General features: G+C 39.5%; 1 protein-coding gene across 5 annotated transcripts in view; it reads left to right on the top strand.

Moving 5' to 3' along the window:
• The window catches only part of SORCS1 (sortilin related VPS10 domain containing receptor 1), a 269,664-nt gene that overhangs the window by 208,434 nt on the left and 47,522 nt on the right, over positions 1 to 13,708 (top strand). For all 5 annotated transcript variants that reach the window (XM_064663267.1, XM_064663265.1, XM_064663263.1 and 2 more), the window contains exons 10-15: positions 3,064 to 3,210; positions 8,208 to 8,310; positions 8,828 to 8,904; positions 10,116 to 10,207; positions 11,214 to 11,321; positions 12,316 to 12,433. In XM_064663267.1, the coding sequence (XP_064519337.1) occupies positions 3,064 to 3,210; positions 8,208 to 8,310; positions 8,828 to 8,904; positions 10,116 to 10,207; positions 11,214 to 11,321; positions 12,316 to 12,433 (645 nt within the window). The remainder of the gene's footprint in view (positions 1 to 3,063; positions 3,211 to 8,207; positions 8,311 to 8,827; positions 8,905 to 10,115; positions 10,208 to 11,213; positions 11,322 to 12,315; positions 12,434 to 13,708) is intronic.

Genomic DNA, 13,708 nt, shown 5'->3' with positions numbered 1-13,708 from the left:
ATGGAAAAACTGTTGCCTCTTATTACTGTCAGCTCAGGAAGCGGTTTTACTGCATTATGTAAAGGTGTCCTACATCCCGAGGGGGGAAGAAAAGCTTTTGCTTTGTTTTATTCAGCTGACACCACACAGTAACCTGGATTGAAATTGATGGAATCAGACTTACAGTGTCATATCTGCTGATTATCTAGATAGAAAGAATATTGTCTGACATGGAACCTGGCACAAACCTTCCTTTCAATTTGATGTTCTAGCTGGAAGGGAACACAAAGCCAGCCAATGTGGTTCTCCAAGTCAGATTATTGCAAAAGATGAGTGCTCTAGGGGTAAATGGAGATGAAGACAAGAGAAGAAAAAATCCATAGATAAATTAAAAGGAAGTAGGGAGTTTTCAAAATGAGTCCTTATGTGGTGGCAGCAGTATATTTTAAAAAACACTATTATTTGAGAAAATGCCAGAGAAAGGCCTGTTTAGTGTGCATGTGTCTGTATGCATGTTTGTCAGGTGTTAGAAGTAGTAAGTTCTTCTGGTTGCATTGTAGTGAACATGTTTGTGTGTGTAATTCCTAACCCTATTCTAGGTTAAGAATTAATCTGCTCAATGCTGCTCAACAGGGAGTTACACTGGGTACAAAGAGAAAATAAAAATTGTTTCATGTTGTCTCACTGAGTTCTCTTCAGAAAAACGCTGTCCTAGAGACCATCTCCTAGAGTAAGGGAAGAGATAAAATCACTGACCACTGGGTCTGAGTTCCCTTTCTAGTTCCTGTGTCTCTCCGGTGATGTGGTGTGGCTCTGTTGGACTGGTCCACAGCAAGACAGTTCTGCCTGTGGGAATCCAGGGCTGAAGTGGTAACAGACCGGGAGGAGATGCGTCTATAGCTATGGTGTATATGACTGTCACTCTGGGACTTATTTTTTATAGCAGTATGTATCTTGGCTGAGAAGTATATGTTTGATGTATGAAGGTGGTGATGGAGAGTCAAGAATGTCTTTTCAGTTGTGTGTTCAAGTGTCTTGTATGAATCCTTCTGAAAGTGTAGACCAGCATTTGTGTCTGCACACAATGCATTCAGGGTGGTGAGGGTTGTCTACAATTCCTGGGTGGGAACTGATGGAGTGCTTTTCTCTCTGACCGCTGGTGGTCATGCACTCCTTACGTGGGTCTTTCTCTGTTATGAACAGCAGGGATGAACAGATCACTGTGTGTGTCATGGTTGTGTATATGCGGTAGGTGTATCCCTTCCTACTGAGAGTACACAACCATGTACAGGGTGTGCAGTCTTTTTTCAAGATAAAGCTGTCCAAGACTGACAGTATAACATAACTTTGCTTTCTTGGGAAAGGATTCTGAGTTCTAGCCCATGACTAGAATCATAAAAAGAAAAATTCACAGCATTTCAGAACACATTTATCAGCTGATATATAAAATGCTCAATAATCATTTATGGTCAGCATTTCACAGGGACTATATAATAGAACTGTTTCAGGACAACAACACAGCAAAGTACAAATGGAATATAGGCTCTAGCCCTCTGCTAGTAAAAATGGAACTATGTTATTTTTCCAGCCCTGTCTATTAATGCAATATCACTGGGTGACAGTGTACCCTTGTCTTTTCAGGGTACCTTTCTACTATGACAAAAAAATCCGGAATACTTAGTTGGGTAGGAAAAAAAAATCCTGCAAAGAAATTGAAAAAGTTACCTTTTTTTTGCTTATATCAACAATAAATTAGTTAACTACTTAATTTAACTATCACCCATTATAGCAAGTCATGTCAAAGTCTTTGTGCAACTTCAAATGAAATCCTGTGCCATAGCTCAAGCAGGAGGGTACTATTGCAAATGACTAAGTACACCAATATTCTGTACCAAAGCACTGTACGCTAGTAGTCTCACAGCATGTGACTAAAAGTGCGATAAGGTCCTGTTCACTGTAGCATCCAAATCCAGCCACATAATTAAATCAGTTGAGCTGGAAAAAGCTCTGAATCTGCTATGTAACCATTTGCCATGCGATGCCATTTAAGTAATAATCTCTATGAATAAAAGGTCTTGATGAATGATTCTGTCTGCTAGTTCTACATCATAAGAAGAGATGAGGTGGATGACTGAACAGACTTGCTGGAAACCAAAAAGTTTCTCACTTTCCCCCTCCTTCTCCTGATTTCACTTCCCTTTTTATTGCTGCACTCAGATTGCAGAATGACAGCCTAACAAATTCATTCGCAAACTGCAGCAGCTATTGGGCTATTGATTTTCAGTGTGCTGAGAAGATGGGAACATTCTGCAATGTGAGTTGTGGTTTGAGGCTGATTTTTTTTCTCCCCACTAAGATACTTTTAGGCTTGTTTCCAATGTGAATCTGTTAGCGTCTTGTCTTTACAAAATCCTCCTGCAGGTCTATGGATTGAAACTCTTGGGTAAAACACTGGGAAAAATAAAAGGATGAGGATCTCATTGCTAGCTCTACAACTTGCATTCTGGGTGGCCTTGCTTTAGTCTCTAGTGTTTTGGTTTCCTCAAAATACAAAACCACAATAAAAACACCTCTGTGCCCCAAGTTATCCTGTTGAAACACATGGGGATCCTTAGATGGAATGTCTGAAGAAGGCTGAGTAAGAATAGAAGCACTGAACTTCAAGTTCGTGTGTGTGTGTTGCTGTTTTCTTTGCAAGGTCAAAATTGCCACTGTGTCCAGCTACTGTTGTGCAAGAGACAAATAATTGCCCTGTACATATTTCATCTTTCAGGGGAAGGATGCCTACACAGTTGAGAGATTGTCACTTTACAGATAATGCTATCTCATTCTTACCATGTTCTCATGATGACTTTGAAATACAAGCTTGCTTTCCCATTTGTCACCTTTGCATGTGTGATGGCTTTAGCTTTTCCCCAGCACTTCAACTTGTCTTCCTTTGATGTACCTTGAGACTACTTGCCCTAGCATCAACAACACTCACGCACCAACCAGAGCCCTGTTGGCTTTGACAGGGAAAGAGGGACACATGCACAGAACCTGCATGGACTTGATCTATTTTTCAGCCATGTCAATTTTTCCTAGGTAGCAGGGATAAAGGGAATGTTCTTGGCTAACAAGAAGATTGACAACCAAGTGAAAACTTTCATCACCTACAATAAAGGGAGAGACTGGAGTTTGTTGCAGGCTCCACACACGGATCTGAGAGGAAATCCCATTCACTGTCTCCTAGTAAGTACCTGAGGGGGAAACTTGGGGGGGGGGTGGTAATATCCAGAACAATCTTTTTCTACCAGTTAACACAAGAAAGAGGAGGCAGCTCCCCTTTCCATGCAATGTGTCTCATGGAGTGCAGCACACCAGGCTGGGGCTGCCAGGGGGTAGGTATTGCAAGACATGGCATTGTAATTTAGCTTAATTTAATTTAATTTCTGGAGCAGAAGTAAGCATCGTGGATCAGCTTCCTTCTGCACAACTGATGATGTCCCCTTAAATAGCAGGTGAACTGGATGCAGTGTCTGCGCAGTTGATTCTCTGGACACTAGATGGGAGGCGTGAGCTATTGTAGCTCAGAAACTTTAAGGGCTCTAATAACTGGAGACAGGCTCAAAGGAAAATAGAGCTCTGATTTCTTTCAGGCCTCCGTGTTGACATTAATATTTATTAACATTTATCATTTTCTCTTTGAGCTCAGAAGTGAGAATTGACACATTCATTCAAATATATGTATAGCTTTATGTTGATGTAAATTGTATCTGTCTCTGTACTTATTGATATAGATATGCATGTAGTTAAGTCTTTAATCATCATTATATGCAAACAGTTTTCAAGAGGGAAAGTGAAATATAAGCAATGTGAATATAATTGGAGATCTGTATCAAATTAGAAAGCTTAGACTTATATTGACATATTTTTCAACCAGTGCAATCTATACTCAGGAGTGGGCTAATACTCAGAGCCCCTGTATTTGGGATTCTCAATAGCTTTCATATTACACAAATTCTTACATTGTTCCGGGCAGAATCAGGGACACTATTTAGACAGCTCTTCCTCCTGCTGTCCTGTACCTATATGTTGCTTTCCATTAAAAAAAAAAAAAAAAAGTTTCTCATTTTGAGACTGTTTGTTAAAATCTGAATCGAAATTACATTTTGTAGCTGAATGCTACACTAATCTCTTAACTGAATGTCATGCACTATTGCAAGAGCAAAGAATAAATATTTGAAGCTGTTCAAATAATTGATTTTTTGATTAAGCCAAAATGCAAGCCTTATATTTTCTGTCGAGTTTGGAAAAAATAAATAGGGAGGACTGGGGTTCAGAGAGATGAGTTATTTCAGAGCATGACTAAATTTGTTTGAGTTGGTGTTCTTCTTTCAAGATTTTAAAAATTGTAACTAAGTGCATTTTTAATTAGATCTTTTTATGAGGTAAAAACAAAAAAAAAGATGATATTCAGAAAACTTTGCAGATGTAAAACAACTTAATTTTTGGAAGGGACTATCTAAAGAAGCCTTTGTGTTTCAAATAGATTGTAAATCTGATTATTTTGTAAAAAACCCACATCTTGACCTTTTCAAATTATAACCAATTTTATCAGATGCCCAAGATTTTTCTTATATGATATGGCAGTATAATATTTTAGGGGGCTGGTAAGGCAGATCCTGCTTTTCCTTATGGCATAGCTAAGTGAATTCTTAATAGTCTATTGTACATCTAGCCTAGCTCCCATACTTACACCATGGCAGATACTAATGCTTTCCCACTGCTGGTTTTCAAATAAATGTCTCTAACACTAGCTCAGGACACAGCAATGACGTATGTTCCAGATAGTTGTTAGAATGGGATTTGCCATTTCCCAGAGTGACAGGTTGGTCCCCAGCTTGCGGGTGCAATGCTGTGTCCTCTGTGCATCTGGTCTTTAAACTTAAACTCAGTGAGAGTTAAAACAGAAATAAGTACATAGCAGCTAAATTGGCAGCTAAGGGGGTTAAGAGGGAATCTGGTTGAAGCACAAGGCGAGCCAGACGGAACCCTCCCTCTACTGAGACTTTGCTTAAGGTAGTTTTTTCAAAGCGACTCAGAACATCTTTGCATTTTTTTTTTGAGACAGCTCTGAATAATGAGGATGGAGGAAAGCAATGAAATTTCATCTAATCCCAGGGTTTTGTTTTTCTTGTTTATACCACTTGTTTTCTAAGATGAATACACTTAATCTTCGTAAAAATGCTGCCAAGGTATTTTATCTCAAAGATGCTGGTTTAGTTTGATACTTATCATGTGTTGTGAAGTAGTTAGCTGAGAAGTAATTCTGTCTGGTAAGAAATGGGCATCTGCCCAGGAGAGTTAATCAATTAACTTTCAAGGATGGACTAGTGGTTCAAACACTGGGATGAATCTCAGGAGAATCTTGATTCAGTGTTTAGGCAGGCCTATCTCCAATTTCCTGCATGACCTTGGGCCAGTCATTTATTTTCTCTCTGTCTCACTTCCCCAGACATCTGTTTATTCCCTCCCACATTTTGTCTTGTCCATATGTATTATATGGATTTCAAGACAAAGACCCTCTTCTAGTAAGGGGGAGACATTCATACCATCTGCTACGGAGTAGTTTAAGCATTTAAGGGTGGTGTTTTGAATAGCTCTCTTGAAGTGTTTATCTCTCTCCGTTACTCCTCGCTGTTGCAGGTGAGAAAATACTTTGACTCCCCCTAGGTTTGGGAATGGTGTCTAGCATCATCCTTACGTTATAATACTCTGTCCCACTTCTGATCAGGTACAGCCACTAATAGCTGGTTTATGTGTTTCATGCCATTGGAGACAGTTCAGGTGGGCTTTGCAGAACAGCCAAGAAGTGGGGTTCTGGACATTTATGAGAAAACTGCTAAGGAATGAGGGGAACATAAAAGTTCTGACTTGTAAATATTAGGAAGGAAGTAATGGACTCTAGCAGAACTGTAAAATCTATGGCAGTGAGCAGAGCAGTGGGATATGTCACCTATGCTTTGGCTTCTACCTAGGTTTGAAATGCTCCAAGCTGTGGTCGTCTTTCCCTTAGTGGTGGTGCAGCAGGTAGCACAGCTGGGTACTGGGCAATGACAGGGAAACCCAAAGCTGGTGATTCTGATGATAATAATGATTTCAGTAGCTTGTTGGTAACAACAAAAGGGATAGAGACAATTGATGAAAAATCTGAAAATCAGAATGAGATGTCTGTATGTGAATTAAGCATAATAGAACACAAACCAGCTGGAAAAATACCTGTTAATGAACTCTGTAAGGACAGAGATGGAGAAGGTATACATCAGAGATGAGGAAGAGAATGCTAACACAGTGAGGATGTGGGATGGCCATGGACAGTAATTTTAGGTGTTTGGCTAGGAGCAGAAAGGCTGTTTTTTACACCATACCCAGTTGTCACTAGAGACTCTAAGCATTACTGCACTTCAACCAATAAGAAATCATGCCACTGAAAAGATCATCTGTCTGCTTAGACAGATGGCCTGGATTTTAATATTTGAGATATATATTTCATTTTTATGTACTATATCTGTTAAATGAGACTAATTTGAAAGAAAACCTCTGTTAGCACAAAGATTTTAGTCTAACAAGGTCTCATTTGAGTTGGGAACTGACTGAGTTGCCATTTGCTTCTGTCTTCAGAATGCTGAAGTGGACTTGGAACATGTGAATATTAAAAATATGTTCTCTATTTAGTCTTCTCACAACCAATAAAAATGCAAAAGGAAAGAACTCATGCTCTTGCAATGCTTTTCCACTTCCTGCATTCATGTCAGCTCAATTTGTTTTCCACTCCCTCCCGGCACCCCCAGGCTGCTCCAGCGGCTGCCCTCGCAAGGCTGTCAGATAGAGTTAGGCTGCTCAGTACATTCCACTTGGCAGATTGTGTTCCCTTCTGCACAGACCATGTCCCCTTTTCCCATCTCACATAAGTGAGAGCTCCCATCCCTCCTTACCACTCTCATTTGCCTTTGCCAAAAGAACCCTGCCATTCTGCACAGGGGAATTTACATGTCAGAGTCATAGTCACCTGCTTTGAGATGGGATGGATAAGTGGTCTTCCTCCAGTGACCTATGGGACGAGGCCTCCTGCAGGGAATGTTTGCCAGACTCTTGGGGCTGCAGGTCTAGTCTTTAGGCAGCTGGTATTAGACAGAAAAACCTGCCTCCTTAGAGTCTGAACGCCCTTCCACATAGCCTCTCCTTCTCATCTTATAGAGCTGGGCAAGCTGTACCATGGGCTTTGTTCTAGTTATGTTCCTGTGTGATGTCCACCTTGGCTAGGTCAGTTTGCTTTAGGTTTTCTTGCCAGTATTTTTCCCCCTCTCTTCTCTTAGCATGTTCCATGAAGGGGTCTTCATGAGGTTTGGAAGAAAAAGTACTGAAAATAAAACCCAGGCAAAGTAAATAATTATTAGGAATTTTCAGAAATTATGACAATACAGTTTTGGAGGGAATTGTAATGACAGTTTTGGAAATCTGCCTTTCTGACTTACCCTCTTGCTCAGCTGATTTATTCTGTACCATTCCTGTCTTTGCTGAGTACCCAGCATACAAAATCAATAGCAAATAGGTGAGATTTCCATGGGTGTATTTGTATTGAAATCTTAAAGGTCACATCCAGATGGGCGATGAAGCACTGTTTTAAATAACTTTGAAACTAACACTTTCCAGTCATGGTATTTCTTTGTATTTATTGCAGTGCAGTGCAAAACAGAGCCATATGTCAGAAAGAGTCAAGAAATGGTACGACACTGTCTGAATTAAGTTGTTTTTCCTGACTAATTAGTGGTGATTCAGCACCACACCAGTAGGGTTATGTTGCTTCTTGTTGCAGAGATAGCTTGGGCACTGCTGCTCGCAGAGTCATTTTGTACCTGCATCCTTGTTGGCTTCTCACAGAGGTAGGAGTTAGAAGAGCTGGGTAGTCCCTATCATCACCTGCCCTTGCAAGCCTGGTTTCCTCCTTTGAGGAAACAGACTCAAAATCTTGTCCTTGGGAGACAGTTTCAGCCTGGTGAATCTGTTTCCCAGTGGGAACAGGTTGTGTCAGAAAATGATAGCAAAGTGACGGTGTCTTTCTAAGGGTGATTGAATGCAAGGATGAGGAAGAAATATAGGAGGACACTCTGTGTTTCTAAGCCTGTAGAAATAAGTGCATGCATTGTTGTATCTGCTTTTTACTTTTACTTCCCCTTTCTCCATAGCCCTATTGCTCCCTTCATCTTCACTTGAAGGTCTCAGACAACCCCTATACCTCAGGAAACATCGCCAGCCGAGACACTGCCCCCAGTATTATTGTAGCTTCAGGTATGAAACGTTTAAAGATCGCCTGTGTGTGATGTGCAAACACTGACAAAATCTGGATTTTGTCGTGCGTGTTGAGTGGTTGTGGGGTGTCACACCACTAATATTGGGAAAGAAGGCTGGCTATCAAATGAAAGTCCTTATGGACCTTCAACTTGTCATATGGCTTTTTATGGAAACTGGTTTTCAAGACCAAGGAGATCACGCCTAATCCTCTACTCCTGTGAACATAAGACTCAAATTAGGGCATTTTCTTTGCATTAGAGGTGTATAGAGTTGTATGTGTTTGGTCTTTTATATATATTTTCTTCAAACTGAAATCCCCTTCCCTTCCCTTTCCCCTCTTCCTTTCCCCCCTTTCCCCTTCTCCATTCACTTCCCCCTTTCCTTTTCCCTCATTATCCTCCCTAAACTAGAGGTTCTATAATTACAAAAGGTAAATAAACACATTTACTCCTCTGATTTGTTAGTTTTAGTGTTTCTGAGAGTATTCCAGTGCTAACTAATGCTTATCTTACAGGTAATATAGGCACTGAGCTATCAGACAATGACATCAGCATGTTTGTTACTTCTGATGCTGGGAACACTTGGAGGCAGGTAAGTGACACAGAATCACAGGTCTAAATACTAATCACAGGAAATTGTTATAAAAGTAGATTCAATCTGTCACTTAATTTTTGTTTCATTTGGTTCAGAGTAGTTTTTTGCAAACCTTTAAAAAAGAGTAAACTTCCCTTCTGAAAGGTACAGAAATGCTCAAAGAAAAAGACTATGTTGTTAGACTTCGTATTAAAGAAAATTTTTTTAGTAATTCTACTCAGAGTTTGACTGCAGTTTAACCCTGTGGCAAAGAGAACAGCATAAATTATAGATATTAAGGGGAAAGAATGTGTTACCTTTTACTGTTGTACAACCCTTATACCAGTCAAACCACTTTTCTCAATTATCCATGATTATACTTTCCTGAAAATCAGTAGTTGCACTGGTCTACTTTTCCTCTCTCCATATGGGACTCATTTCACCTGCATTGAGTTGTCCAAAGTTCAATGTCCATATAAACAAATTATTTTGCCTTGCTGTTAAGCTAATGGAGAAAATGACAGAATTAAGTTCACTTTGTTAAAGCTACCTTCATAAAGCTACCTCTTCTTTACTTGTGGAAAGAGACTGAATGTTGAAGTTAAATTAAGATCCTAATATTTAGTGTAGTCCCACTTGTTAAGAAATATACTATAATGTGTTTATCTTCAGATCAGGAAATTCCATTACTCCTATTTTTTGAATGGGATATCAAGTCATGCAGAAAAAGAATAACTTTCTCAGACAGACAAATGCTGCTATACAGACTAGAGGGCAAATGTTTGCACAGAGTTAATACAAAAAAGGGAAAGAAAAAGAAAATCTTTTCAAATATTTGATATTCCAAGAATCTAATTATTTTGCAATGTTTGACTAGCCCTCATTTTTCTGTCTACATCAATTATGTGAGATAGGGCCAGATATGTGCAAGCACATGAAATTCTTCTTTAAACAAAAATTTGTCATTGAAAGAAGGGAAATTGTTGATCCTTGCAAAAAAAACATGCTTCTAACTTTCTGTGAGAGGCAGAATGCATTTTCCAAAAACCTGGGAAAACTGGGGAAAAAAAAACCCCAAACAATAAAATACAGAAACCATCTCTATAATTTCCTCTAATCTGTGACTTCATTAGCACATACCTGTCCTCTGTCAGAATCGTACTTAAAAAACTATGTAATTTTCTTGATACTAAGAAGAATAGATTTAAAATAGATACTTTTTTTTCCAGATCTTTGAGGAAGAGCACAGTGTTCTCTACCTGGATCAAGGTGGAGTACTTGTTGCCATGAAACACACATCTCTACCTATCAGACACCTCTGGTAATGACTCCTTCTGTGCTAAATGTCTGCTCTCCCTCTTTTCAGATGCAGGAAACAGGCAGTTAATATGCATCCAGTTTTCTGTAGCTATAATCTAGACAATATTAGTTCAGCTACTGGCAAACATTAACTCAGATAAAGCTAAGAAGTCCTGGCAGTTCCAGTTTACATAATTTTGGCTCAGCCAGGTCTAAGATACTGTCAATATAATTCCACAACACTCCTGGTTTACCACAACTTGGTTTCTTGAGTTTGGTTGTTTATAAAATATATACATGGTTTATGCTTTTGTCTCTTATTAAATTGATAAAGTATTTTTTAGTTTCAAAATTATTGATTAACTTGTCTTCTATGTGGCAGGCAGCACTTGTGAACCAGAATTTTCTTGAATAGATTCAGGGTTACATAGCCAATAAGTCTAAAGTGTCCTCATTAGTTAGCACTCTTGAGCTTAGAAGGTAGAATACAGTTTTTTGCTGTTTTGCCTTATTTAATTCCACTACAGTCAGTGTCTTATCAAAATCTGAAACACACAGACCCAAGTCTTAACAAATGATGAGCAGTTCTAAGCTTTCACTTATGCTCACGCTGGGAGGACTGCTGGTCTGAAGAGTCAAAGCTCTCATGCTCCAGAAAACTAACCTCCTTAAAATGTTTAATGCTGGGGACCCAGAAATGGGATGCTCAAAATCACTGGTCTATTTTTTAAAAAATCTTATCCCTAGGCTACATTTTGCCCTTAAAACATCAATCTCTCACATAACTATTAGTTTTTACGACTGAAATATTGGCCATGGGTTAGTGGTATGATGCCAAACAAGTCTGATCAATGCTCTGGCTTATGATGCTTCCCCCAAAAAATAGTTATTTAGAGGACTAAAAAGTCATTATCCAAAAAGAGAAGCTGCTTCCCACTTCTCCATAGCAGCTGTAGTGGACTAGAGAGTCTCCTCAAGTAAAGTAGGAGAGTAAGGAAAGAAGACACTTATTCTGCTTTCTCTTCCAGGTTAAGTTTTGATGAAGGGAGATCTTGGAGCAAGTACAGTTTCACATCCCTCCCACTATTTGTAGATGGAGTTTTAGGGGAACCTGGAGAGGAAACTCTCATCATGACGTAAGTGAGCATGCCATGATGCTGTTGTTCATGAGAACTGCATCATAAATATCTTACAAGGGTTGTTCATAACAATAGCATTTCTGATTGGGGACCAAACCAAGTATTAACTGAAGCCAGGAGTGTGCAGTCTTCTGTTGCTAAATCATCAGTTTATTTCTGATATGATTGAGGGAATGACAACATGGTTCCTTGCAAGCTGCAAACACATTATCACTTAGCTTATCAACATGAAATGTGACTCCTCAAATTGGATGTGATATAAAGCAGAGTTACTGTTGACAGATGAATATTTGAAAGAAAGATGGTGAAGTATTTTTATAACTATGTTTTTGCTGCTACATTCTTTTTTTTAACTGAGACAGAAAAGTGAAGACATTCTTCTGTAAAAATGAATGACAAAACGTTGCCTGGAGGCTGACTCATAAAAAATTATGTTTAGTTTCAAAGTGGTGTGCTGAGTTCTGTACGATGCGTAAATCTGGACTCATCGTGCCAGAAACTATGTCATTTTACTTGAGGTCAGATTTGCAAAAACAGGAGGAAAATTCGTTTTCTGACTGACCTGTAATAGGCAGAATGTGTGGCTTGGAAACTTAACTCAGTTAATAGAGATGTATAAAGATTGTTTCCTTCGGGTTCTGATTTTAATTTACGTGGAAGGAATTCCCAAAGCTTATAGGTATTACTGTCTCCAGCCCCACATCAAGTCTTCTCTTGAGTCTTTGCTTCAAATAGAGTCTTTTTGGGTATTGTCAAAAGTGGGAGGGTCTTGATGAACAGAATAAGCGCTAAATGCAATTTTTAATATGGTTATAGGTATTTAGTAGGCTAAGTTTCACTTTCACTATGTCAGTCAAGTGAAAATGAGTAGTACTATCACTCCTGAAGCAATTGATCTCTGTTGGAAATTGTGGGTAACTGTATCTCTGTAACTACCAGACTCCATCAGGTGCTTCCTTTTACTGTATGTTCTTTCTGCTGCGTCCTGTAGTGTGTTTGGACATTTCAGCCACCGCTCAGAGTGGCAGCTGGTGAAAATAGACTACAAGTCCATTTTTGATCGGAGATGTGCAGAAGAGGACTACAGGCCTTGGCAACTCCATAGCCAGGTGAGAGGCAAGTAGGCTGAGATCTGACCTGAACTAGCTAATGATTCTACAGTTAAAGGTCAGCATAATCCAATATCCTTTCCTGTCAGTTTGGCATATGAGATTGTCCCTTACTGGATGGGTCCATTTTGTTACATCAATGTGTTGGCTTCAGATTTAGATTCTGTGAGCCCTGAAGGATGAACACCTGTCTTTTGGGTATCATCCTCTATGCAGGCAATTAGCTCAGACTTAAAGGATGCATCAACAGTAGAAGCACTGCCACTGAGGCCTGAACTCCTTCACTCTTACTCCTCCCATCTAATTTCCCTGTCCTTACCTCCTTTCTCTTTCTCTGTCCTTCTGCGTCCTCAGAGCCAGTGTCTTAAGACCATTCTAGTTGGGTCCCCTTAGCCTCATTGCCCACTTGGTTTCATCCCTGTTCTGTCTCTATCTGTCATGGGAGTTGGACACTTTGTTCCCCAGCTCAGTGGCCCCTCTGCCTTGTCCTGATGCAGCTGCTGCATCACTCTTGGAACCATTGATTACATGCCTATCAAGGTAAGGTGCTCTGCACAGTGCCTGCACCTGCCCTGGGGCACCTTTCCAGCTCTGCCAAGTTTGACACAACAGCCTGTTTTATATCAGGTTAGAATAAAATATGGCCCAAGTTCTGTGGTTATATAAACACCACAGGCTCCATTAAAGTCTAAAGCAAAGCACACATTTATATCATCAAAGGTTGTCGTTCTGTGTGGTTCTTGCTGGGTAAGAATTTAGAATATGAAATGAAAGTAGCTTGACTCAGACTAGCTGCTCACACAAAGCAAAACTCTACACTAAAGAGACCAGTTATTACTTAGATCTTTAGATGCCGAAAATCAGTACAGTTCCTTGAATTTCAAGGAAGCACAACATTTTATACCAGTTGCTATTCAGGCTCTTCTGTTTGATGCCATTAAATTATCAAATCAAAGCCACAAAAAATTTTTTTGCAACGATTTTAACAGCATATAAGGTAATAACTGAGACTTCTCTGTATTTTGTTCTTTACTTTCTTGTACTTGCATGAGCAAAAATATCAAGAATTTTGCAGTATTTCTTTGAGGATGCTGGCTTTGGAGCTTGCAGAACTATTTTTAGGAAGACTGCTGTGTAATCTTGCCTTTTGAATTCCTTTCCATTGAGATTGCAAGGCTGAGCCTTGTTCCCTAGATAGAAATATTTAGCAGGGTGCTGAATACAGGGAGTTTTAGCATCCACATAACAAATCAAACCCAGTAAAACCCGAACTCA

Source organism: Pseudopipra pipra, chromosome 8 (assembly GCF_036250125.1).
Source record: "Pseudopipra pipra isolate bDixPip1 chromosome 8, bDixPip1.hap1, whole genome shotgun sequence".
Classification (NCBI taxonomy): Eukaryota; Metazoa; Chordata; class Aves; order Passeriformes; family Pipridae; genus Pseudopipra; species Pseudopipra pipra.
The sequence above is the reverse complement of the archived record's forward strand: the minus strand, read 5'-3'. Positions and strand labels throughout refer to the sequence as shown.